This window comes from Diceros bicornis, chromosome X, assembly GCF_020826845.1.
Source record: "Diceros bicornis minor isolate mBicDic1 chromosome X, mDicBic1.mat.cur, whole genome shotgun sequence".
Lineage (NCBI taxonomy): Eukaryota > Metazoa > Chordata > Mammalia > Perissodactyla > Rhinocerotidae > Diceros > Diceros bicornis.
Genome location: NC_080781.1, coordinates 135,261,771 through 135,285,940, shown reverse-complemented (window position 1 = coordinate 135,285,940; position 24,170 = coordinate 135,261,771). Strand labels below are relative to the sequence as shown.

Sequence of the window (24,170 nt, the reverse complement as noted above, 5' to 3'; positions counted from 1 at the left end):
GGGCAGGACCAGGGGGAAACCCGGGGCAGAGCAGAGGCTCGGGGGAGCACCTCAGAACCCCGCTTGGTGGTGCCCCAGCCACAGCCCGAGCTCAGCCACTGAACACAAAGGGTGACCACAGCTCAGCTGCCCGGCCCTGCTGTGCGCTGTTCTCCAGTATGTTTTCAATCTCAGAAAATGTTACATTGAAAAAGCGTGGCGAGGAGGGGGACATTTTACCCCTTCTTTAAGGGGGTGCCTGCTCTGTGACTTAATACATGCCCTCTTTCTGTTGTGCTACCAGAGTCTATAAACTGTAACCGTGATGCATTTTCCAAATGCCCTTCCACTGACTCCACATGTGGTACCCTGCATAATCATCAGTACTGTCCCCTCCCAGTGCCTCCCAGTCAAGTCACTGGAAAGACTAAGAGTCAAATGTAGTAACCAAAATTACTTCATCTATGTACTTTCAAGCAGTAGAAGACAGAGGTGCTAAGATTTTTAAATCTAACCCAGCAAACAGCATCTGGGTTAGTGTGTGGAAGAAACCTGCTGTAACGTGGACGAAAAGGATTGACCCCTGAGAGGCGAGGGCAGAAAACCTCCAGTATATGTTAATACCTAGCATGCACACATTTCTACAACATCATCTTTACTTGGACAAAAAAGACATGCTCTTTTGAAAAGAAGAAAAACAAAAAGATACCTGAGGCCTCATTCGTGGATTCCATCGCACATAATAGTTTACCCATAATTCCAAATGACTCAGACTAGCAACAGGATATAAGACGTGGTTTTCATAATTCACAAAGAAGGGATTAGAAAATTCATCAAGCTGGCTATTGATATAAGACCATAAAGATATAGTCTTTGTATATACATCCTGAAAAACAAAAAAAGAATACACTGAAATAAATTCAACTTTTCTTCATATCCTCAAGAATTTGTATTACATAGAGAAAAGGACTTGAATAATGAAGTGAGTTCCAACCCTGAAAAATTTAGGAACATTTACTAAGCCCTACCCCCATCCCTCTGCTATGCATTGCCTCATGCTGGGGATGGCATGAACACATACACTAGTTGCTATCCTGGAAAAATGTATTGCTGAGTTAGGTAACATCTGGTAACTGTGTCTATGTGAAGGCAGAATGAGAACTTTAACAACCACAGGATGATGGGGCCAATCAATAACAAATACATTTTTTATTCTGGTTTGCAGTTTGCTTTTGTGACTCTTAATACTGGGGACTGTGGGTAGAATTTACAGATAAGATTCCTTTCACTGGAAATCATGGCTATCTGGAGAAAAATATGCCGGGGTGGCAGGCTGGAGAAGCCTTATATAGAGAAGTAAATATATCATTAAATTATATCTCCCCACCTCCCAATTTTACAGTAACCATTTAGAAATGCTGTAACTATTTGCATTGCTCAACTGAATGAAAACACCCAAACCCACAGGCATGGCGGGAGAGATAAACATTAAACATGGAGCAAGTACAGTGACAAAGTCGAAACGAGACAATGGAGAGGCCAGGAGTGTTTTCTATCCTTCTGCTGCTCCCAAGCCAGCTGACTTCCTCACAAGGTATCTAGACACAGAAAATTCCATTAGGACCTTTTCATATTTTATATTTTGTATTTATAAGAGAAATACCAGCAGTAATTCAAGAGACCCCAAATAGCCAAAACAATCTTGAAAAGGAGAACAAATTTGGAGGTCTCACACTTCCCAATTTCAAAACTTACTACAGTAATCACCATAGGTGGTGCTGGCATAGGAGGGAGAGACATGTAGATCAATGGAATAGAACAGAGTGTACAGAAATGAACCCCCACATTTACAGTCAACTGACTTTCAACAATGGTGCCAAGAAAATTCAATGGGGGAAAGATAATCTTTTCAACAAATGGTGCTGGGACAACTGGATAGCCACATGCAAAAGAATAAAGTTGGACCCTTACCTCACATCACATACAAAAAAACTCAAAATGGATCATAGACCTAAATGTAAGAGCTAAAACTATAAAACACTTATAATAAAAACAGGCTCAAATCCTCACAATCCTGGATTAGGCAATGGTTTCTTAGATATGACACCAAAAGCACAGCAACAAAAGAAAAAATAGATAAACTAGACTTCATCAAAATTAAAAACTTATGTGCTTCAAATGACACCATCAAAAAAGTGAAAAGATAACCCACAGTATGGGAGAAAATGTTTGCAAATCATATATCTGATAAGGGACTTGTATATAGAAAGAATAACATAAGGAACTCTTATAACTCAATAATAAAAAGACAACCCAATTAAAAATGGGCGAAGGATTTGAATAAACATTTGTCCACAGAAAATACATAGACGGCCATAAGCACGTGAAAAGATGCTGAACATCATTAGTCATCAGGGAAAATGCACAGCAAAACCACAATGAGATCCCACTTCACAGCCACTGGGATGGCTAGAATCAAAAAGACACTCAGTACCAAGTGCCTGCAAGGATGTGGAGAAAATGGACCCTCATACATTGCTGGTGAGAATATAAAACGTTGCAACTGCTTTGGAAAAGTCTGGCAGTTCTTCAAAAGGTTAAACCTAGAGTTATATAGGACCCAGCAACTCCACTCCTAGGTGTCTACCGAAGAAAAATGAAAGCATATGTCCACACAAAGACTTGTACACGAATGTTCATAACAGCTTTATTCACAATAGCCAAAGTGGAAACAACCCAAAAGTCCCTCTGCTAATGACTGTGTAAACAAAATATGATCTAGCCATACGCTGGAATATTATTGAGCCATAAAAAGGCATGAAGTACTGGTACATGCTGCAACATTGATGAACCTCGAAAACATTATGCTTGGTGAAAGAAGCCAATCACAGGAGGACAAATATGATATGACTCCATTTATATGAAATGTCCAGAATAGGCAAATCCATAGAGATGTAAAGTAAATTACGTGCCAGGGGCTGGGGGGAGGGGAGAATGGGGAGTGATTGCTAATGGGTATGGAGTTTTTTTTTGAGGTGATGAAAATTTTATGAAATTAGATGGTGGTGATGGTTACACACTCTGAATATACTAAAAACCACTGAACTGTATACTTTAAAAGAGTGAATTGTATGGTATGTAAATTATATCTCAAGAGAGCTGATTTTTTTTTAAGTACAATTTGGCAAAAAAAGATAAAACCATAAGGGTTTAAATTCTACATATGAACTTCATTCTTCTGTTGCTGATTCTTTTAATGGCTTTATTGAGATATAAGTCACATCATAAAATTCACTCTTTAAAAAATTTTTTTCTTTTTATTACAAGGTTAACAGAGCCCCATCACACTGGGCCCGAAGAAGGTGAATTTTATCCTGATTGCAATGGGAAGCCACAGGGAGGTTTCAAGCAGGGGACAGGCACATGACAGGCCTGAAGTTTGGGAACGCTGCCCTGGTTGCAATGTTTACAGTGTTCTGGAGGTCAGAAATGGAGGCAGGGAAGCCCGTTCCTGGGCAGCTGCCTCAGTCCAGATGCGAGACGATGGCGGCTTGAACTAGCCTTGTAGCTGTAAAGCAGTGAGAAGTGGCCAGATTAAGAGTCTGTTTCAGGGACAGGGCCAGCAGCACTCGCTGATGGACCGGACATGGCAGCTGGGGTGAGGGCAAGGGAGGAATTGCAGATGGGCCCTATGTATCTGGCCTCAGCATCTCGATAGGCAGAGGCGCCATTACTGAGATGCGAAAGAGCAGGGGAGGAACAGGGGTGTGGCATTTTGGTCCCTGAGATGGAGGAAGTCACCTAGAGAAAGAACAGAGTTTGGGGTGAGAAGAGAACCCAGGACTGGGCCCAGGCAACTCCAAGTTTAGAGATGGGTCACAAGGGAAGAGACTGAGCGGGGGAGGCCAGTGAGGTGGGGGAGAGAGGGCCTGGTCAGCTGTGGGGAGGCTGCTCAGAAAGAGGGAGGTGGGTGCTCGGGACCTACTGTTTTCCCCTAAATTCTATAATGTTCGACTATATTTAGCCCACGAGCAGTAGTCCTTTTCTATTAACCAGAGGATACTCTTTAAGCTGCCTCTTCCCAATGCTTCCTCACTTTTGATCATTTCTTTTATCCCAAAATGAGGAGAAAAGCAAAAGGGTGAAACGTAACTCTGAGAAGCTTGGTAGCTGCTTCTTTATCAGGTTGATGGAAAAGAAAGTTTAGCTTGCTACCTAGAGGGAGGTTTTGGGGTTATCTACAGACTTCATTTTCTAAGGTCTCCAAGTACCCTTCGGTCCAACAGCACAGAGAATGACAAGCAGAATCGTATCATTTTGGAGTCGGTGCAGTGGAACGTACATGAGCTTGGAGTTTAGGGGGTCCAGAGTCTAGTACTAGCCCAATAGACCTTAGAGATCTCAGAGAGCTATGGGCTCACTGGGTCCCAGCCCCCAGCGTCCATAAAGTAAGAGGCTTGTATCAGACAACCTGTAAGACTAGGCACATGCTCTGGGGCTGGTGAAGCCTGGGAGGGCATCTACTGCCACCCCTCCATTTAGAGACAACAGCAGGGCTAGACCCAAGTCCCCTCTCCATTCAGTCCCTCTTCTACAGTGGCACTTAATGGAAAAGGCATCCAAGCAATCAGGAAAGCAATAGACTGGCTATATGACACTTACCTCTTGGAATCGCTGCTGTTCACAGTTGCACAAGAAAGTCCCAAAGAGACAGCTATAAAGGTGATCCAAAATTGTAATCAAGAATAGTTCATTAAACTCGAACGCTGAAGGAAACTTCAATGGAGAGAGAAATAAGGTTTAATTTTAAAGTTCAATTTCTAAAACAAAGTGGTGCTAATTTTTTGTGTCAACTCTGACAATGGCCTCACATTCCAAAAGGAAAACTGAGCCCCTGTAGAACTTAACTATCTATAGTTTCAAGTTCAAGCATATAGATCTGGCTGAGAGACAACCAGAAGCAACAAAAATTGTTGTACTCTTCAATGCCTGAAATAGCTTATGTAGCCCCCACTTCTCGTCATGATGGTAGAACAGAGCCCACGTTCACCCTTCTGCCAGAGCCAATTAGAAAGCTGAACAAAATATGTTAAACAACTGTTTTCAGACTTTGGCAACAGGCAGCCTGGGACAGTGAACACCCTGAGAGAAGGGAAACAAATGAGGCGAGTCCTATTATCTCAGCTTTCCACCTGGAGGCACATTTCTGAGCCATGGAGAAGGGAGGGGGGGTTCCCAGGCACAGCATATACCAAAACTGCCTCAAGAAGAAATAGAAACTCTATCTATTAAAGAAACAACTCATAATAAAAAACCTTCCCCCAGAGACAACTCCATGAACATACATTCCCAAATCCTTATAATATATAAGCAAGTTGAATCCGACAATATATAAGAAGGGTAACACAACATGACCAAGTGGGATTTATCTCAGGAATGCAAGGTTGGTTTAACATTTGAAAATCAATGTTATAAAAAATATAAATTACTGTAGTTCACCATAGTAACAGAATAATGAAGAAAATCAGGGCCGGCCCTGTGGCTTAGTGGTTAAGTGCATGTGCTCTGCTACTGGCGGCCCGGGTTCGGATGCGGGGCGCACACCAACGCGCCACTTCTCTGGCCATGCTGAGGCCGTGTCCCACATACAGCAACTAGAAGGATGTGCAGCTATGACATACAACTATCCACTGGGGCTTTGGGAGGAAAAAAAAAAAAAAGGAGGAGGATTGGCAATAGATGTTAGCTCAGAGCCGATCTTCCTCAGCAAAAAAAGAGGAGGATTAGCGTGGATGTTAGCTTAGGGCTGATCTTCCTCACAAAAAAAAAAAGAAAGAATAATGAAGAAAATCATATGATCACCTCAACTGTTGTTTTAGGTAATTCTTAATGGGGTTTTGGAGAATTCTGATGAAGACTTTACCATTGCCAGAAGGTTCTATCCAGTAGCTGGCATTTAGCAGCTATGAGGAGATGATCTGGCATTGATAATAATGATCCTAGCAGCAAGCATGTACTGGAGGCCTACCATGTGCCAGAATTCTAATTTTAAAACATAGTAAAATATTCATCACCTCATGAATGAAGCAATGCCAATTAGAACAAAACCAAATAGAACTACCCAGCATATCTTTGTCAGTTTACTTTAAAGACCTATTCCCTGATCGGAGTGCTGTTGGCACACAATTGTGACTAATCCTATCATCTCTAAAGTGACAACCAGGATCATTGATAGACAAATTTATTTTTTAGTTTAGCTTTATTATTTTACTAGACCAAGGACAAGCTTCTCAATTAGAAACAAGTCAATCCAGGACTGTCCAAACTCCATCTGAATTTATTTTCCTCATCACACTATTACATTATCCAATTTAAGAAATTCTGCTCAGCTACCTTGGATTAAGATCTGCCTCTCTCTCCATCTTAAGGATTGCTTTCATAGAGACACACAACTCTCTCCTAAGGAGCCCCATCAGAATACCACTTCTTCAGAAACCTCTGGAAACTAGCTGTGTTGGTTGTTCTTACCAGTATTCTTATTCTTAAATGAACTAAATCAATAATGAACTAAATCAATGAAATCTGGCTGATAATGCTAAAGATAGCTACTGGTGAATCCTCTTTCAGAGCCTTTAAGATTGTCCCTTGCACCTCTGACAATGGCTTCACATTCCAAATGGCTATCTTTTAAAAGGCCAAGAACATTATGTCCATCTTCACAGTATTTTCTATGCAGCTTAGTTATACCCTATTTCATAAATTATCGGTACCACTAAATTTATTAATTAAGCAAATATAAACATGTATATTGAAGCATTATTAAATCAAGGATAGGAATGGAAGATCTATATTTTATTTTCAAACATTTAAAAATATATGTTTACTGGGCCGGCCCCGTGGCTTAGCGGTTAAGTGCACGCGCTCTGCTACTGGCGGCCCGGGTTCGGATACCGGGCGCGCACCAATGCACCGCTTGTCCGGCCATGCTGAGGCCGCATCCCACATACAGCAACTAGAAGGATGTGCAACTATGACATACAACTATCTACTGGGGCTTTGGGGCAAAAAAAAAAAGGAGGAGGATTGGCAATAGATGTTAGCTCAGAGCCGGCCTTCCTCAGCAAAAAGTGGAGGATTCAGCAGGATGTTAGCTCAGGGCTGATCTTCCTCACAAAAAAATAAATAAATAAAAATATATGTTTACTAACAGGACAGCAAGGCTTTTACTGACATATTTTTGAAGTTGTATGAGTCTTCATTCCTAACCGGAGCCTGCATTCCGGATCTAGCCACGTGGGCATTAGGCATGGGAGATCTGGATGGGTGGCACCCAGGACACAAGGGCTCCATTTACTCGTCTTGGGTCAGGACTGCTATTCACATTCACAGGGCACTGGGGCATTAAGTTCAACTCAGAAAACATTTCATTAGGGGAAGTGGCAACAGCTAGAGTAATACAAAGAAAAGAGTGAGTCTGTGATTCACAGTTTTTGCCTCTTCTCCTGGAAACTATACCATCTACCTAGAAAGCATGGTCTCAAAAACTCCACAGAAATCCATAATGAAATTCTGCACCTCTTGAGGGACAAAAATATCAATGACTATTAAACCTATCCCAAAGAGTAAAGAGTCTATTACACTATGGTTTTTGTAGAATGTCTTCGAGACTCTTCTCTAAAGAGTCCCTCAATTACTTTTTCCCTTAGTTCCTTTTATATCAATTGTACACACAGACTAGTTCATTTTATTCTGCGATTTCTGACAACTTTACACTGATTTAGCTTACTTGATTTAGCAGTAGGCAACTTAAAAATAAGTTAATCTTGTTACATGAATGCATCTTTTCTAACAAGCTACATTTCATTCCCTTGGACTTAATTGATAGTTAAAGACTAATCATTCATGTTTCTGCTTCTAATGCATTAACACTGTTATTTTACAAGAAATTAATTATACACATTTCACAGAGTCTTAGAGCTGTGAGAGGCATCTGAAATCTTCTAATCCAAATCTCTTTTCTTTCTTAAAATCCAATAAACAATACAAAAATGATATAGATTAGACATGAAAATAGGCACTAAGCAATATGAAAAATGGAAGTCAGTTTGAAGATGTTAAACACACACACACACACACACACACACACACACATTTATCTAGACACTTGGGAGGAATAAGCTACTTCCCATCCATAAAAATGGTGCTTTTCAGAATTATTTTTTGTGTTCAACTTTTTAACGCAATTTTTATAAAATGTATTTCATACTTTCTTGTCTTAACCTGAATGTAACCATCATTTAATTTTGTTGCTGGCTTGGCGTCGATACAAATAGCAAGAAGTGCATGGCACTACGAACGGGAAGACCTCTGGCCAGCCTCCGTGCCTTTTGAGTATGTGCTTGCTGCTACCTGTCACTCGTACCGTTGGATGCCTACCTCCGAGACCATCCTCTCTTACCACTCCCCATCACTTTGAATCAGCTGTGACCTGACACTCAGATGATGTGAGAGCCCAATCAGCTTAAGGGAAGCTGGGGCTGGGTCTAAAAAGTAGGAGACAGTTCTAAGCAAGGGCCTGAGGGCTCTGAAATCTACTTTGGCTGCTCAGAACCCTCCCTCCCACCATTCTTTTCCCTTATTTCTGAAGGAATGTCTACGCTCTCTAGACCCTTGCTACTCCAAGTGTGATCTATGGACCAGCAGCGTGACCTGGGAGCTTGTTAGAAATGAAGACTCTCAGGCTTGCCCCAGACCCACGGATCAGAATCTGCATTTTAATAAGATCCCCAAGGGATGTGTGTGCTGATTAAAGTTTGAGCAGGACTGGTCTAGAGCAAAATCCTCTGAAGGGCTTGTGAACCACAGTGCTGGGTGCCCCACCAACCAGTGTCAGCAGGTCTGGCGCCGGGCCTGAGAATTTGCATCTCTAACTAGTTCCCAGGAGAGGCTGAGGCTACAGCCCCAGGACTGCACTTGGAGCCAGTGGTCTAGATCACCGGTCCTCTAACTTATTTACATATCAGAACCACTTGGGAACTTTTAAAAACTACACACACCTGGGCCTCTCCCCAGGCCCACAGGAAGAAGGGTCTCCAGGGGTGGGTCCCAAACATGCACATCTTTAAAGTTTCTGGGTGTGGACTCTGGTTGGAGAGCTAGGGCTCCGGGTCCTTCAGGTGGCAGAGAGGGCAGCATAGGCAGTGCGGGGGTTCTCACCCTTTTTCTTGTCCCATTACTCCCATCTGTAACAGAGGCTCACAGAGAGGAAATGGACTGGTATTTCACAGACGACAGGGTGTGGGAGGCAGATGTCCTTTGCAAAGGCCCCAGGGTGATCGTGTAAGGCAGCCAGGAGGATCAATCATGAGCACATGGCTGTTGGTGGAGTCACGGCAGGTTGCCAGCAGTCTTTCCAGCTGGTTCCCTTCACGTGACTGAAGCGGCCAAGGCCAGGGCTCAGGGCAGATAGGAAGGAGAGAGGCCAGACCATGGTTCTCTATCCTCTCAGTCTCTTCCTCACAACCACATCCTCAGCCAGGCTGGGCAGCAGGCACTCAGGAAGCTATTCTGTCTTCTGTATTCTCTGTCTCTGTCTGTCTGTCTATGTTCTCCCCCCTGTAGATTACTCTGTCTCCCTTTGTCTCTCTCTGGCACTCTCTCGCTCTGGCTTTCTCTGGTTCCAGGTCCCCTTCCCTGGCACTATCTCCTATCATGAGGGTAAGACCCCAAACTCAGGTTTGGATGTTGGAGATGAGGGGGAAAAACAGCACATGCCTCATGGCCTGCTGTGAATGGAAGCCATCGGGGCCCAACTAGCTTAGCGAGGGGATCCCTGTGTGGCCCCCTTGCTCACCAGGGCCCGGGGCATTGGGGTGTGGAAACTAAGCACCAGGTAATGATGAGACATTCTGAAGCTTCCTATCTGCCGTTGGTTCTTGAATTCTCATTTCTCTCAGCGACCTTGAGGTTGGAAGTGCTGTGGCCTGGGGCAGGGTGTGCAGATTCCTGGATTCCCTGGTCTAATTCCCTTTGCTGGCCTGGGAGGTCAGTCACATCCCCCTCTCTAATACCTGGAGGAATCTTACATTTCCTGCCCAGCAGAGGACTGTGTTTCCTTCTGCTGAAAGAAGGGAGCAAGAGAAGCAGAGTGACTGGGAAGCAGGGCCTTGGTCTGCACAGCTGGTGGACAAGATGACGGACAAAAACAATTTGCACGAGAAAAGTAGCTTTTGGTGTGAAATTGGTTGTTTCTAATTTTCTGCTTATATTTCTAAGTGAATTAGAATCAAACTGAAATAACAGAGAGGTCACATTTTACACACATACACATGTCTTCATTTTGAATGAACAGGAAATGAAAGTTTATCTAATCTTCAACTTTAAGATATGTTTGAATCAGACTATGTAGGTCAGAAATATACTTGAAATCTCTCACCTGTCTTGTCATTTGCCAAACACAATCAATAAACTGAAGAAATATTGGGGATCGGTCAGCATCTGCGTGGTTGTCATTGCCATGGCCCACACGCTGAAAAGAAACAAGAGATTAAACGTTTTAACATATGCTATGGTCCTCTCAAAAGTCACTTTAGGGGCCGGCCCGTTGGCGTAGCAGTTAAGTTTGCACACACTGTTTTGGCAGCCCAGGGTTCACAGGTTTGGATCCCGGGCACAGACCTACACACTGCTTGTCAGGCCATGCTGTGGCGGCATCCCATACAAAGTAGAGGAAGATGGGCACGGATGTTAGCCCAGGGACAATCTTCCTCAGCAAAAAGAGGAGGATTGGCAACAGATGTTAGCTCAGGACTAATGTTCCTCACCCAAAAAAAAAAAAGTCACTTTAAGTTGCCTGGTGACAAGAATCATGTCTCCTTTCTGTGTCCCAAGGCCTTAACAGAATTCCTGGCACATAATGTGCCACTCAAAAATGTTCATTGAATTGCATTGACTTCCATCACTCTTAGGAAACAAAATTTCAGTGTACTATTTACCTGTTGATTGTTTTATAATTTTTATTTCATATAGCTGGGATCAAGAAGTTACAAGCAAACAGCCAGCAAACTTCAGTCCAAATTAAGGGGTCAACCCTAGCCACCACACCAAGTGCACAGTGTCAATGTGGGACTACCAATTAGCATCTCATAAAGCACATAACCACTGCCATTTTCTCCACAAGTGTAAAAACAGATTTTCCATTTTTCAGAAATGTCAAGAAGTCTGAGAATCAAAATATTGATTAACAACCTACAAGTTTTAGACAATTCTGCATGACTCGGAAAACCCCAAAATCTCACTCTTGAGATGATAATGGGAGGTGTCCTTGCTTCAGGTACTCTAGTACTGCATTTCTTTTTTTCCAGTTTTGAGATATTTGACATCCAGTATTGTGTTTCATACCTCTTCATATTTTAGAAGATATTAATAGATTCATACTAAAAGGTAAATGATAATTTCAAAAACATAAACAGGACCGACAAAAACACTGAAAATGTCAAGTTAAACAATAGCTCAAGAATGAGCATTCTAAGACAAGCTTCAAATAATCTGATGACTAAGCAAAAGGATGACAAAGAAAAACACAGTTTGAAGATACAACACAATCACCAGCTAGAAAGAGCAAAAAATACTGCGTCTATGAAATTGCCACCAGGAAAGACATAAAAACAAGGAAATAACCAAGTCAACGTCAACACCTCAGAGTAACATTGTATTGCCATTTAAAAAAAAATTAATTGTGGTGAAATATACATAACATCAAATTTACCATTTTAACCATTTTTAAGTGTACAGTTCAGCAGCATTAAGTACATTCACATTGTTGTGCAACCATCACCACCATCCATCTCCAGAACTTTTTCATCTTCCCAAACTGAAACTCTGTCCCCATTAAACACTAACTCCCCCTCCCCCAACCCCTGGCACCCACCATCTTACTTTCTGTCTCTGTGAAGTTGACTGCTCTAGGACCTCGTATAAGTAGAATCATACAATACTTTTCCTTTTGTGACTGGCTTATTTCACTTGGCATAATATCCTCAAGGTTCATCCATGTTGTACCATGTGTCAGAATCTCCTTCCTTTTTAAGGTGAATAATTCCATTGTATGCATATGCCACATTTTGTTTATCTATTCACCTGTGGGTGGACGTGTGTTGCTTCCACATTTGGGCTATTGTGAATTATGCTACTATGAACATGGGTGTGCAAATAAGTGTTTGAGCATACACCCAGAAGCAGACTCGCTGGATCATATGGTAATTCCACTTTTAATTTTTTGAGGAACCGCCATACTCTTTTCCATAGCAGCTGCATGCATCGCCTTATTTCTGTCCAGTCATGCATCACTTAACGATGGGTACACATTCTGAGAAATGCGTCGTTAGGTGATTTTGCCGTTGTGCACACGTCATAGAGTGCACTTACACAAACCTAGATGGTACAACCTACTACACACCTAGGCTGTATGGTACTAATCTTATGGGACCACCGTCGTCTATGTGGTCCATCGTTGACCAAAAGATCATTATGTGGCACACGACTTGTACTTCCCCTTTATAAAATAATTTGTGCAACTGGCTCTTCAGTACTTGAGGCACCTAGGGAACAGTCTTACACTGACAGTTCACAATTTCAGATTCATTTTTTCTTTTAATAGACATTCACTGAACTCCTATGGTGCTTGCAAGGCATGCTTCCTGGCCCTTGGGATTTCTGGCATTTTCATGGTGTCTAGTAGAGGCCAGGCCCTTGGCTAGACACCTGGGGTACCAAGACAAATGAGACACGGTACCTGTGCTGGATGAATAATTAATTTATGGTCTAGTTGTGGGAGAAAGACCTGTAAATAATGAGGGCAATAGTGTTCCAAGGGCTTCTGAGTCTGAGAGGGCTATGGTGGGGCCACAAAGGAGCAAGTGGCCATCTTAGAATGGGGCAGAGGAGGGAACAAGGAGGGAAAGTCACAGTCATGGAAGAGGTGTCACTTGAGATAAACCTTGAAGGACAGGAAGGTACCTGCTTCCTGGCTAGCCAGGGATATATTATATTTTAAGCAGTGGGAATGTGGTGGGGGCACAAGGGATGCCATAAGTAGCCGGAAACGGCTGAGGCTCAGGGGATGAAGCAAGGCTGGAAAGGTAGACTAGGGCCAGATCACGAAGGGCCTTGAATGCCACGCTGAGGAGTTTGCCCACAATCCCGTAGGCCACGGGAAGGCTCTGAGGGATTGACACTTGGGAGTGGCAGCATCAGATCTGCTTCTTGGAACACCCTGTCTGGCTCCAGTGGGGAACGACGGATTGGGTGGGTATAGGTGACAGAGAGGCTAGTTAGGAGACTGCCATAATAATCCTTCGGGAGATGGCCAGACCTGAGTTAAGCGGGCATCAGTGGCAATGGCGAGGAGACAACATATTGAAATACATGTATTTAAAGTCATGGGACTGGCTGAGATCACTAAGGGATTAAGCACACAGATGAGTACTGATCCAGGGATTGAGCCCTGGGGTACTCAAACATTAAGAGGTTGGGGATAGAGCAAGGACCAGAAGGTAGGAGAAAATTCAAAAGGTTGTAGAGACCTAGAAGCCAAGTGAAGAAGGTGTTTCCAGAAGAAGGGAAGAATCAACAGTGTCAAATGCTCAGGCCAAGTAAGAGAAGGACTTGGAAAATGTGACAAGAGTAGTTTCGAGGGGGGCTTGTGAGGAGGAAGTCTAGCTGCAGTGGGTTCAAGACAGACCAGAAGGAGAGAAAGTGACAGTGAGTGCAGACAACAGTTTTGAGGAGCTTTATTGTAACAGGGAGCAGATTAGTTGGAGTGACAGCTGGAGGGGGAAGTGGGGTCAAGATGGTTGGCTTTTTACGGTGGGATAATAGCATGTTTCTGTACCAAAAGGAATGATGTAGGAGAGAGGGGAAAATGGAGGCAGGACAGAGGCAGAAACAGGAAAAAAGTGGTCCATGATAAGGTCCATGAGGCAGATGACGGGACAGGTGGGAAAGAATAGGAATTGGCCTCAGGTAGGAACTCAGACAGCTCATCCACAGAAACTCAGGGAAGGAAGAGTACAGGGACCCAACAGGTGGGTGGCTGCAAGCTTGAAACCACTGTTTAAATGCTGGCTCCAACCTAACTAGCTGGGTGACTTTGGGTAGATAACTCACTCTTGAAACCTCAGTTTCCCCATCTGTCAACGATAATACTTGCCTCACAGGGTCGTTACAGGATTAAACCAGATGATATGTGTAACAGTGCTGGACACAAAGTGGTGCTCAGTAAGTTGAGGCCAATACGAATCTTATGATCTTATCACCTTGGTGAGGCCCAGCGTTAGCAAGTAGGGATGGGAGCAGAGTGCTGTGGGCATGCCCTGATGTGTGGCGTGTGCTGCCGTCACTTGCCTCTCAATAGATGGCCTTTACCACTGCCCTTTTAGTAAAGGGCCCCTACCAGCTTTCTTTCACCCAGGACACAGTTTGGGGTGGAAAGGTGGAAGAGAATTGCCTCTCAGTCTTCAGAGAGGGCCAGGTGCAAACACTGGGGAAGACTCCACGCTCTCTCTCCTCCCCACTGAGCCCAGCCTGTGCTGAGGGGGTTAGCAACAAAGGAGGTCATGATAATGTTTAACGTAATAACAGGAGCTAAAACTTACCCACACAGCCTGGGCCAGGCACTGTCCTAAGCACCTGACACATATAAACTCATTCCTCCCCCACTCCCCGAGCCCTGCACAATACTCCATTTCAGAAGGGACACCAAGGCACAGAGAGTGAAGGGATGTGTCCAAGGATCTGACAACAGCTCCCAAAGGGCATGCGGCTCAGAGGCTGTGGACCTGCCCTTCCCTCTCGTCCTCAACAGTGTGGGCACACTGCATGCACTTGGTGCCCCGACGGTGGGAGCCACTGAAGGTCTCCCACTGCCCATCTGCCTGCTTTCCACTAGTCAGTGTGAATGGGGCTTCAGGAGTATTCCAACTCAGTGCAACGTTCAGACAAATCCCCAATGGTTCAATGGCCCAGATAGACCAGGAATTAGCTGCCATTTGGACTAAAACACAAATGGCAACCCAAGAATGCCCTACCAGATGACCCAGCAATCCCAATCCTAGGTATATACCCAAACGTGAAAGCAGGCTGTTATGGGCTGAATTGTATCCCCTTCACCCAATTTGTATGTTGAAGCCCTAACCCCCATTTCTCAGAATGTGACTATACTTGGAGATAGGGCCTTTAATGAGGTGATTAAGTTCAAATGAGGCCATTAGGGTGGGCTCTAATCCAGTCTGATTGGTGTCCTTATAAGAAGAAGAAATTTGGACACAGACTTGCACAGAAGGAAGACCACATGACGACACAGAGAGAAGACAGCCATCTACAAGCCAAAGAGAGAGGCCTCAGAAGAAACCAACCTTGCCACAATCGCAATCTTGGACTTCCAGCCTCCAGCACTGTGAGACAAATTTCTGTTGTTTAAGCCACCCAGTCTGTGGCACTTCGTATGGCAAAAACTTATACACCAATGTTCACAGCAGCATTATTCACAATAGCCGACAGGTGGCAACAATCCAAGTGCCCATCAACAGACGAACGGATAAACAAAATGTGGTATATACATACGATGGAACGCTATTCAACCATGAAAAGGAATTAAATATTGATATATGCTACAACATGGATGAAGCTTGAAATCATCATGCTTAGTGAAATAAGCCAGTGACACGAAAGACAAATACTGTATGATTCCACTTATGTCAGGTACATAGAATAGGCAAATCCATAGAGACAGAAAGCAGATTAGTGGTTGTCATGGGCTAGGGGAGGGGGGAATGGGAGTGACTGCTTAATAGGTATGGTGTTTCCTTTTAGAGTGATGAAAATGTTTTGGAACTAGATAGAGGTGATGGTTGCACAACACTGTGAATGTATTAAACGCCACTGAACGGTATACTTTAAAATGGGTAATTCTATGTTATATGAATTTTACCTCAATTTAAAAAAAAAAAGGCATACCTACACTACAAAAATAAATAGAATTCCCTACCAGGAATATACAATGCTGAGGTCCATGGTATTCTATTATGGCGATTCAGGTCTGATACAGAGCAGAAAGCCTCAGCGTGTGTGCCTGCATGTTATGCATGATACGCACGTGTGTATGATAGAGCAAAACAGTCAAGCATGAACCTCGCCGTCTCCACTTACCAGTGCAAACTTATGTCCAAAGCTTATCCACTCCTTTTCTATGAGAGCCTCGAATCCTTTAATGGTACGGTAATAACTGTCCAACATCAGCATGGCCAGAGACGTCAGCTGGGCTGTTCGGTCCCAACCGTCGCTGCAATGCACCACCACCGAAGTTTTCCCAGATTCTATTTTATCAGCAATTCTTACTGCCCCAGCAAGAAGCATCTTCAGAAAAGAAGGCACATTAGATCAAGCGACATTTAATTTCTATTACAGCAAAAATAATTCTGGGGAGAATGTTGGAAGTTCCGGTCAATAAACCAAACAAGAACGCAATCAACTGAGAGTTACTAGGAAACATTAGTATCGTGGGGAAGAAAAACTCACACTAAGAAAAACTAAAGCAGTAAATAGGGGTCTTTATTAAAGGGCCACAAAGTGCTTTAAAAACCTGATCTGAGGCAAGCATTATCCCTTTTTATTTTGTCACAAAAGCCTCTCAACAAACCACAGTCTGGATACCGCCTATGGAAACTCTGAAAGCCCAAGTACACAGCAAAGATGTGCTTATTTGCAATGCTGAGAAACCACTGGGATAGACAGAAGGGTTTATGGCACAGATGCAGAGAAATCTTAACCAGAAAACATGTAAAGGACTGGCCCTCTTTACCCTTATATACTCCAGCCAATGTGTCCCATCCACGTTGGACAGCCACCGTGCCTCATCGATGGAAGGGTACACGATCTCTTTCAATTTCCGTAGTGACTCTCTCATCACGTGAATGTTGTGGATCTCCAAGAACACAAGTTCTGCATTGGGGTAAGCACTTTCACTTTCATAGCCTCCACCCTTTGCCTGTGAAAAACATAAGATATACATCACTTCATCTGAGTTAACTTTTCCATTCTTTCTAGTGTTACCAGATAGAGACCATTAAAGAAGCAACAAACTCATCTGCTTATAATAAACCTCCTACATCCTTGTACAAGTTTCCTGGGGCTTCTGGAAAAAAGTACCACAAGCAGTAGCTTAAAACAACAGACATTTCTTCTCTCACAGTTCTGGAGGCTGGAAGTCCAAAGTCAAGGAATTGGCAGGGCCGTGCTCCCTGAGAACCCTTTTGAGGAGGATCCTTCTTTGCCTCTTCCAGCTTCTGGTAGCCCCAGGTGTTCCTGGTTTATAGATACATTACTCTAATTTCTGCCTCATCATCACATGGCCTTCTCTCTCATTTTTTTTTTTTTTTTTGCTGAGGAAGACCAGCTCTGAGCTAACATCTATTGCCTATCGTCCACCTTTTTTTTTTTTCCCCAAAGCCCCAGTAGATAGTTGTATGTCATAGTTGCACATCCGTCTAGTTGCTGTATGTGGGATGCGGCCTCAGCAAGGCCGGAGAATCAGTGCATTGGTGCGTGCCCAGGATCCGAACCCGGGCTGCCAGTAGCGGAGCGCGCACACCGCTAAGCCACAGGGGCCAGCCCCGGCCTTCTCTTTTTGTCTGTGTCTCTTCTCTTCTTATAAGGACACCAGTCAGATTGGATTAGGGCCCACCCTAATTCAATATGACCTCATCTTAACTTGATTACATTTGCAAAGACCCTATTTCAAAATAAGGCCATATTCATAGGTGCCAGGAGTTAGGACTTCAACATATTTTTAATGGAGACACAATTCAACCCATAACAATCCTCCATCACCCATCATCAATTTTTAAACCATTAACAATTGGATCTTACTCAAGGCAAATTAGGTTTAAAAAGGTTCTGTTAGTGCCATCTATCTGAATAGAAAAAGTTGTACTACCATAAAATTTCTGTATAATGAAGCAATTTGTAAATCTCAAACAAGGAGATTTATTTAAGCAATTTAAGTAAAATAAAATGCAAATGTAACAAAGAAGGGAGATATGGCTCACCCCTTGGTAACCTCATAACAAAATCTGTTCTATAATTAGCTTTTATTTTGTAGAAGTCAACATTAACAGTGTGAGAGAATGAGAATGTGATGAGAATGTAGAGAAACTGAAACCATAATACATTGCTGGTAGGAATTAAAATTGTGCAGTCTCTGTGGAAAAAAGTTTGGTGGTTCCTCAAAAAGTTAAACTTAGAATTACCATATGACCCAGTAATTCCACTCCCACAGAACTGAAAACAGGTATTCAAACAATACCTTGCACATGAATGAGCACAACAGCACTGTTCACATCAGCCAAAAGGTGGAAGCAACCCCGATGTCCACCAATGGATGAATGGAAAGACAAAATGTGGTCTCTCCATACAATGGAATATTATCCAGCCTTAAAAAGGAATGAAGTACTAATACAGCCTATAACATGGATGAACCTTAAAAACATTACAATAAGTCAAAGAAGCCAGGCACAAAAGACCACCTATTGTATGATTCCATTTATATGAAATGTTCAGAACAGGGAAATCTATTCAGACAGAAAGTAAATTAGAAGTTGATAGGGGCTGAGGGGAGCGGAGGGGAGAATGAGAAGTGACTGCCAATGGGCACAGGATTTCCATTTGGGGCTATGAAAGTGTTCTGGAATTAGACAGTGGTGACAGTTGGTGAGTTTTATGTTATGTGAATTTTATCTCAATGAAAAATAATAAGTGCATCTGTGAACCCAAAGACCGCACCCTTCCTTTAGTCTCCAACCATTTACCAAGTGGATATTAATGCTCGGCCCTGAGCTAAATATTGGGGCGACAGTTATGAAGAGGTAGGGACCCTGGTCGTCTAGGCACTCAAAATCTGGTGGGGTAGGCAGGTGAGGAGAGGTGCCAGTGCAGCACAGGGGGCAGAAGAGCACGGGGTGTGCTGAGACTACACGGCCAGACCTGGGAGGCTGCCGGGGGGACAGAAGAGACATCTACACAGAGAAGAGAACACAAGTCAGGAAAGCTTTGCTGTGGGGAGGAAGGTCAAGAACACACAAGGCAGAGAGGTCATTGTGTGTAGATGCCCAAAGATGGGTAAGGATGTGGCTTCCTGAGGGGCCAGCAAGAAGTTCAGCAGAGAGAACACTAGGGCAGTGGTGAGGGCAGCAAGCGATGAGGCCAGAGAGCAGCCAGGGGCTGGATGTCGCAGGGAAGGGGGAGGGAGGGGTCAGACTGCTGAGGAGTGTGGGAAGGGCTCAGTCAGACTTGCACTCTAGAATCATCGCTGGCTCCACTGGGCAGAAGGGACTGGAGGAGGGTGGGACCTTCTGCAGGGAGACCAGCTCGGAGCCAGGTAGTCATCCGCTGAAGGAATCATGGTGGAGGCAGCAGAGCACAGAGACACATATGATTTGAGATATTTAACAGGCAGGATATGGCGGCTGATTGGGGCAATGGAAGTGGGTAGCACAGGAGGTGACAGTGACACCCGTGATTCTGGGCTGGGCAACCCAAGAGATGGTATCAGTTACTGAGACATAGACTATTGGAGAAGGAACAGAGTGTTCGGCTTTGAGTACTGTGAGCATAAAATGCCTGTGAGAAGCTGAAGTGGAGATGTCTGCAGGCAGTGGGACGCACAGGTCTGGAGTGCAGACAAGAGGTCTGAGCTGTGAATATCAGTACGAAGTCACTGGCATATGGATGACTACTGGGGGACAGAGTTATGGCGTATGGTACTCAAGGTTAGTGTGTAACGTGAGGAGAGAAGATAAGGCTGGAAGCCTGAAGAAGGCCAACATTCAAGGAACATAAAGCAGAAGAGACTGAGAGGAGCAGCCAGAGAAAGAAAAAAGGGAAAAGAGTATTTTGAAAAGGAGAAGGTACTCAACTATGTCAAAAGCTCACGAGGTCAAAGAAAATAAGAACTGAAAAATACACACTGGATTTCAAGACACGAAAGTACTTGATGACCTTATCAAGAAGAGTCTGGGAAGAGATGGGATGGGAGCTAGTTTTGCATGGTTGAAGGGGTGAGTGAGCGGCAGTGAGCACCTAGGGGTATCAAGGAGACAATTCCTCCAAGAAGTCTGTCTGCACAGGGCAGAAGAACAATGGTGCTAGCTGGGAGGGGACAGTGACAGTGATCTGAGGGAGGGCTTATTTGCATAGATGGGAAAGACTTCATGGGCAGGAGTCCCTAGAGGGGAAAGAACAAAGATCTTAGAGAGGGAAAAGGGATAACTGAGCAGGCAGGGGAGGCTGGGGGTAGAATACAAGGCACAGGGAGGAGGCCGCCCCTCCCACTGTAACAGGAAGCAGGAGTTAGTTTCCCAGTATGGTGGCAGGAGGGGAGGGACTTCCTGTTTGAGGGTTGGTTTGTTCTCTGTGCAGAAGGAAACAAGGTCAGCTGTTGACCATGAAGGGGGTGGGGCAGGGTCATACATTAGAAAAGAGTCACAAAGGGGCTGAAACGGCCCCTGGGGAGACTGGGGTGGGGGGGTGGGACTTCCCAGCAGCACTGAGGACCCAGTTGAGGCTGGACAGCAAGAATCTGGAGTGGCTCCAGCATGTGCGCTGAGAGCCTTTTATTCTCCTAGAACGTTCAGCAGCCCAGGGTGTAGGCATGAGAAAGGCAGGCAGAAGCAAACTGTGCTGGGCTGGGGTGCCAAAGGGCTAACGAGCCAAGGTGCTGGCTGGAGGACATGAGACAGGACAGCCTCAGGAGGCGGAGCTGGGCAGGAGCCTGTGAATACAGTTGGGGCTGAGGGGGAGCCAGGAGAGGCGCTGGGGCCTGGGAGCCGTGCGCTGAACTGTGAGAAATAAATATCTGTTGTTTATAAGCCACCCAGTCTGTGGTATTTTGTTATAGCAGCCCGGGCTATGACACCCCTTCCCCTCCTCTTCTCCCCCTGGACATTACTCCTCTCCTGGCATCCAGGACCCCTCCCTCCCTCCTCGGGGTCTCCTCCTACCACTCAGAGCACTCCTTCCTTCACAGGTGACATTTCTGAGGCTTTGGTGCTTGGCCCCTGCTCAGGAGCCCTAGACTCCTTTGGTGATTTCATCCCCTCCCCCCAAGGCTGCAACCACCACCCAGCACGCCGGGTGGGATTGGGCCCCAATCGCAACCTCCAACCTGACCTTTTTCTGAGCTCCAGAGCTTTATCTTCCCCACATAGGGTCCTCAAATGCAACAGGTTAAAACTAAATTCCTTCCCTCCATGTTCACTTTCTGAAGACGAAATGTGACCTAAAACCCCTTGGTGCTATCACACTGCCTCCATAATAGAGTCTGGACTTTTGAATTAACATACAATGCTACTTGCCATTAGTCCTCTAAATGGCAACCGTACTTTGAGAGATGACCCCGACCTGACCCCAACCCACCAGCGAGCCTGCCCTCCCTTCCATAGTCATGGAGCAGCTATTATGTGATGGCCTGGTTCTGGAGATCCAGGTACACCCAAGATCCTCATAGCCCCTGCTATCATGGAGCCGATGGCTAGACACATCCTGAATAAGGAATCGAAGTGTGCTGAGGGTTACAAAAAGGGAAGTGCACAGAACCACAGCACAGGGAGACCTCTGCACATCTGCAAAGACCTCCCTGAGGAAGTCACATTTAAAGTGTCATAAGAAGGATGGGGGAGTGGTTAGCTATGCGGGCAAAGACTCTGAGATAACACTGGGATGTGCTTAAGGAACTGAAAGAAGCCTCACACAGACAGCTGGGACCTGGGAGATGTGGCGAGACAGGAAGGAAAGGACCCATGGGTGGAGGGCTGTAGAGGCCTTGTCAGGAATCTAGATGTCCCTGATTCAAGAGCTGTACATTTAGAAGGTCACTCTGGCCATCATGTGGAGATGAGCTTGAAGGGAAGCTCTACAAAGTACCAGCAAAGTGAAGCCAGCAGCATATTGAGGTGATTATATAGCATGGCTAAGTGGCATTTATCCCAGGAACGTAAGGGGGTATAGGAGATTCCTAGGGCTACAGTAAACAAGTACCACAAACTAGGGGGTTTAAAACAACACAGATATATTCCCTCACAGTCCCAGAGGCTAGAAGTCCAAGATCAAGGTGTGGGCAGGGTTAGTTCCTTCTGGAGGCTCTGAGGGAGAATCTGTCCCAGGCATGTCTCCTGGCTTCTGGTGGTGGCCGGCAATCCTTAGCACTGCTTGGCTTATAGCTGCATCACTCCAGTCTCTGCCTCCATCATCACATAGCCATCTTCCCTCTGTGTGTGTCTATGTCTCTACACGGCCTTCTTACAAGGACACTATTCATTGGATTTAGGGCTTACCCTAATCCAGTATGACCTCATCTTAACTAATTACATCTGCAAAGACCCTATTTCCAAATAAAGTCATATGCTGAGGTTCTAGATGGACATGAATTTTTGGGGAGATGCTATTCAACCCACTACAGTGGTCAGCATATAAAAATCAGTCAGGGTAATACACATTAAAGGAATGAAGGGGAAAAAAAAATACATGATCATCTCAATTGATGCAGAAAAGGCCTTTGAAAATTCAATACCTTTTCATGATAAAAACACTCAACGAGCTAAGGATAGAAGAGAACTTCCCTAACCTGATAAGGGTATGTATGAAAAACTCACAGCTAATACACTGGATGGTGAAAAACTGAAAGCTTTTCCCCTAAGATTAGGAACAAGACAAGGATGCCAGCTTTCACCACCTCTATTCAACACTGTACTAGAGGTTCTTGCCAGGGAGTAAGGAAATAAGAAGAAATAAAAGGCCTCCAGATAGAAAAAGAAGAAGTAAAACTATCTCTACTTGAGAATGACGTGATATTATACATAGAAGAGCTAATAAGGACGTGGACAGATAAATACCCTGTCTGTTTCCTGGACACATCCACTGCTATAGTTAAAATCATTTAGACATGCAATCTGGTGTCCTGCTTCTGTCTCTTCCGCACAGGATGAAACACAATAAACTGCCCTTGCACTGTTGGATGTTTAGAAGATGGCATCTGTGAACAGAGCTTTTCTTCTGTTTTCTGTCTCCTCGGGATAGTACCACAGTGGTGACAAGAAGTATGCAGAGGTGTAGAACGTCGTGGGGAGCGAGGGGAACTGACTAATGAAGGATGGCTCCCCGTGGCAGCCTGGAAAATGCCCCCCCAAAAGATGTCCACATAAAATCCCTGGCAACTGTGAATGTGACCTTTTTTGGAAAAAAAGGTCTTTGCAGATGTGATTAAGTTAAGGATCTTGAGAGGAAGAGAGAACCCTGGATTATCTTGGGTGGGCCCTAAATGCCATCGTGAGTATCCTTAGAGGAAAGAGGAAGAGAAGATGATGCGGAGATACATACAGGAGAAGGCCACAGAGGTAGAACTGGGGCGCTGTGGCTACATGTCCAAGGCAGCCAGCAGAAGCTGGAAGAGGCAAGGAACAGGTTCTCCCCCGGAGCCCTTAGGGGGAGCACAGCCCTGCCAGATTTTGGACTTCTGGCCTCCAGAACTGTGAGAGAATGAATTTGTGTTGTGTTAAGCCACCCAGTTTGTGGTAATTTGTACAGCTGCCTCAGGAAACTCATACGCTACCCATCTTCCTCCCTGCCCTATTCCTCTCCCAGTCTTCCCCATCTTAGTAACCAACACCATTGACCTGCCAGGCCCGAAACCTGGGAGGCGAGCTTATCAGCATCCTGTACTGAGTTCTGAGGATGCACCCGGCCCTGTGCTGAGTCCCTTATGTGCATTCTTCTCACTTTACTCCTTAAGCCCTCTACACGAGACACTGTTGCCATCTCCCATTTTAACAGAAGAGGAACCTGAGGCTTATGGAGACGTTAAGTAACTTGCCCAGGGTTCTACACAGCACCAAGTGGCAGGATCTGGAGGGAAACCCAGGCATAACTGATTGCAAAGCCAAGGGTTCTCACTACCCTGCCTCTCAGGCCAATTTGGATACGCTGAGGTTGTTAGCCGGGAGACAGCCAAGTGGAGATGTCAACCAGACGATGGGATGGAAATTCCCTCTTGCCCTCAGGAAGGATCAAGTTGGGATAGAAACTTGGATGTCAAACTCCACATACAGAGAGTGTTTAAAGTCATAGCATCAGAGGAGATGGCC

The 24,170-nt window shown here is 44.7% G+C and overlaps 1 protein-coding gene across 1 annotated transcript in view; it reads right to left on the bottom strand.

Annotated features, from left to right (window-relative positions):
* The window catches only part of MTMR1 (myotubularin related protein 1), a 67,608-nt gene that overhangs the window by 7,674 nt on the left and 35,764 nt on the right, over positions 1–24,170 (bottom strand). Inside the window, exons 10-14 of the mRNA XM_058534885.1 lie at positions 16,838–17,023; positions 16,186–16,392; positions 10,415–10,507; positions 4,642–4,755; positions 689–865 (exon numbers count right to left, since the gene is read on the bottom strand). Of these exons, the coding sequence (XP_058390868.1) occupies positions 689–865; positions 4,642–4,755; positions 10,415–10,507; positions 16,186–16,392; positions 16,838–17,023 (777 nt within the window). The remainder of the gene's footprint in view (positions 1–688; positions 866–4,641; positions 4,756–10,414; positions 10,508–16,185; positions 16,393–16,837; positions 17,024–24,170) is intronic.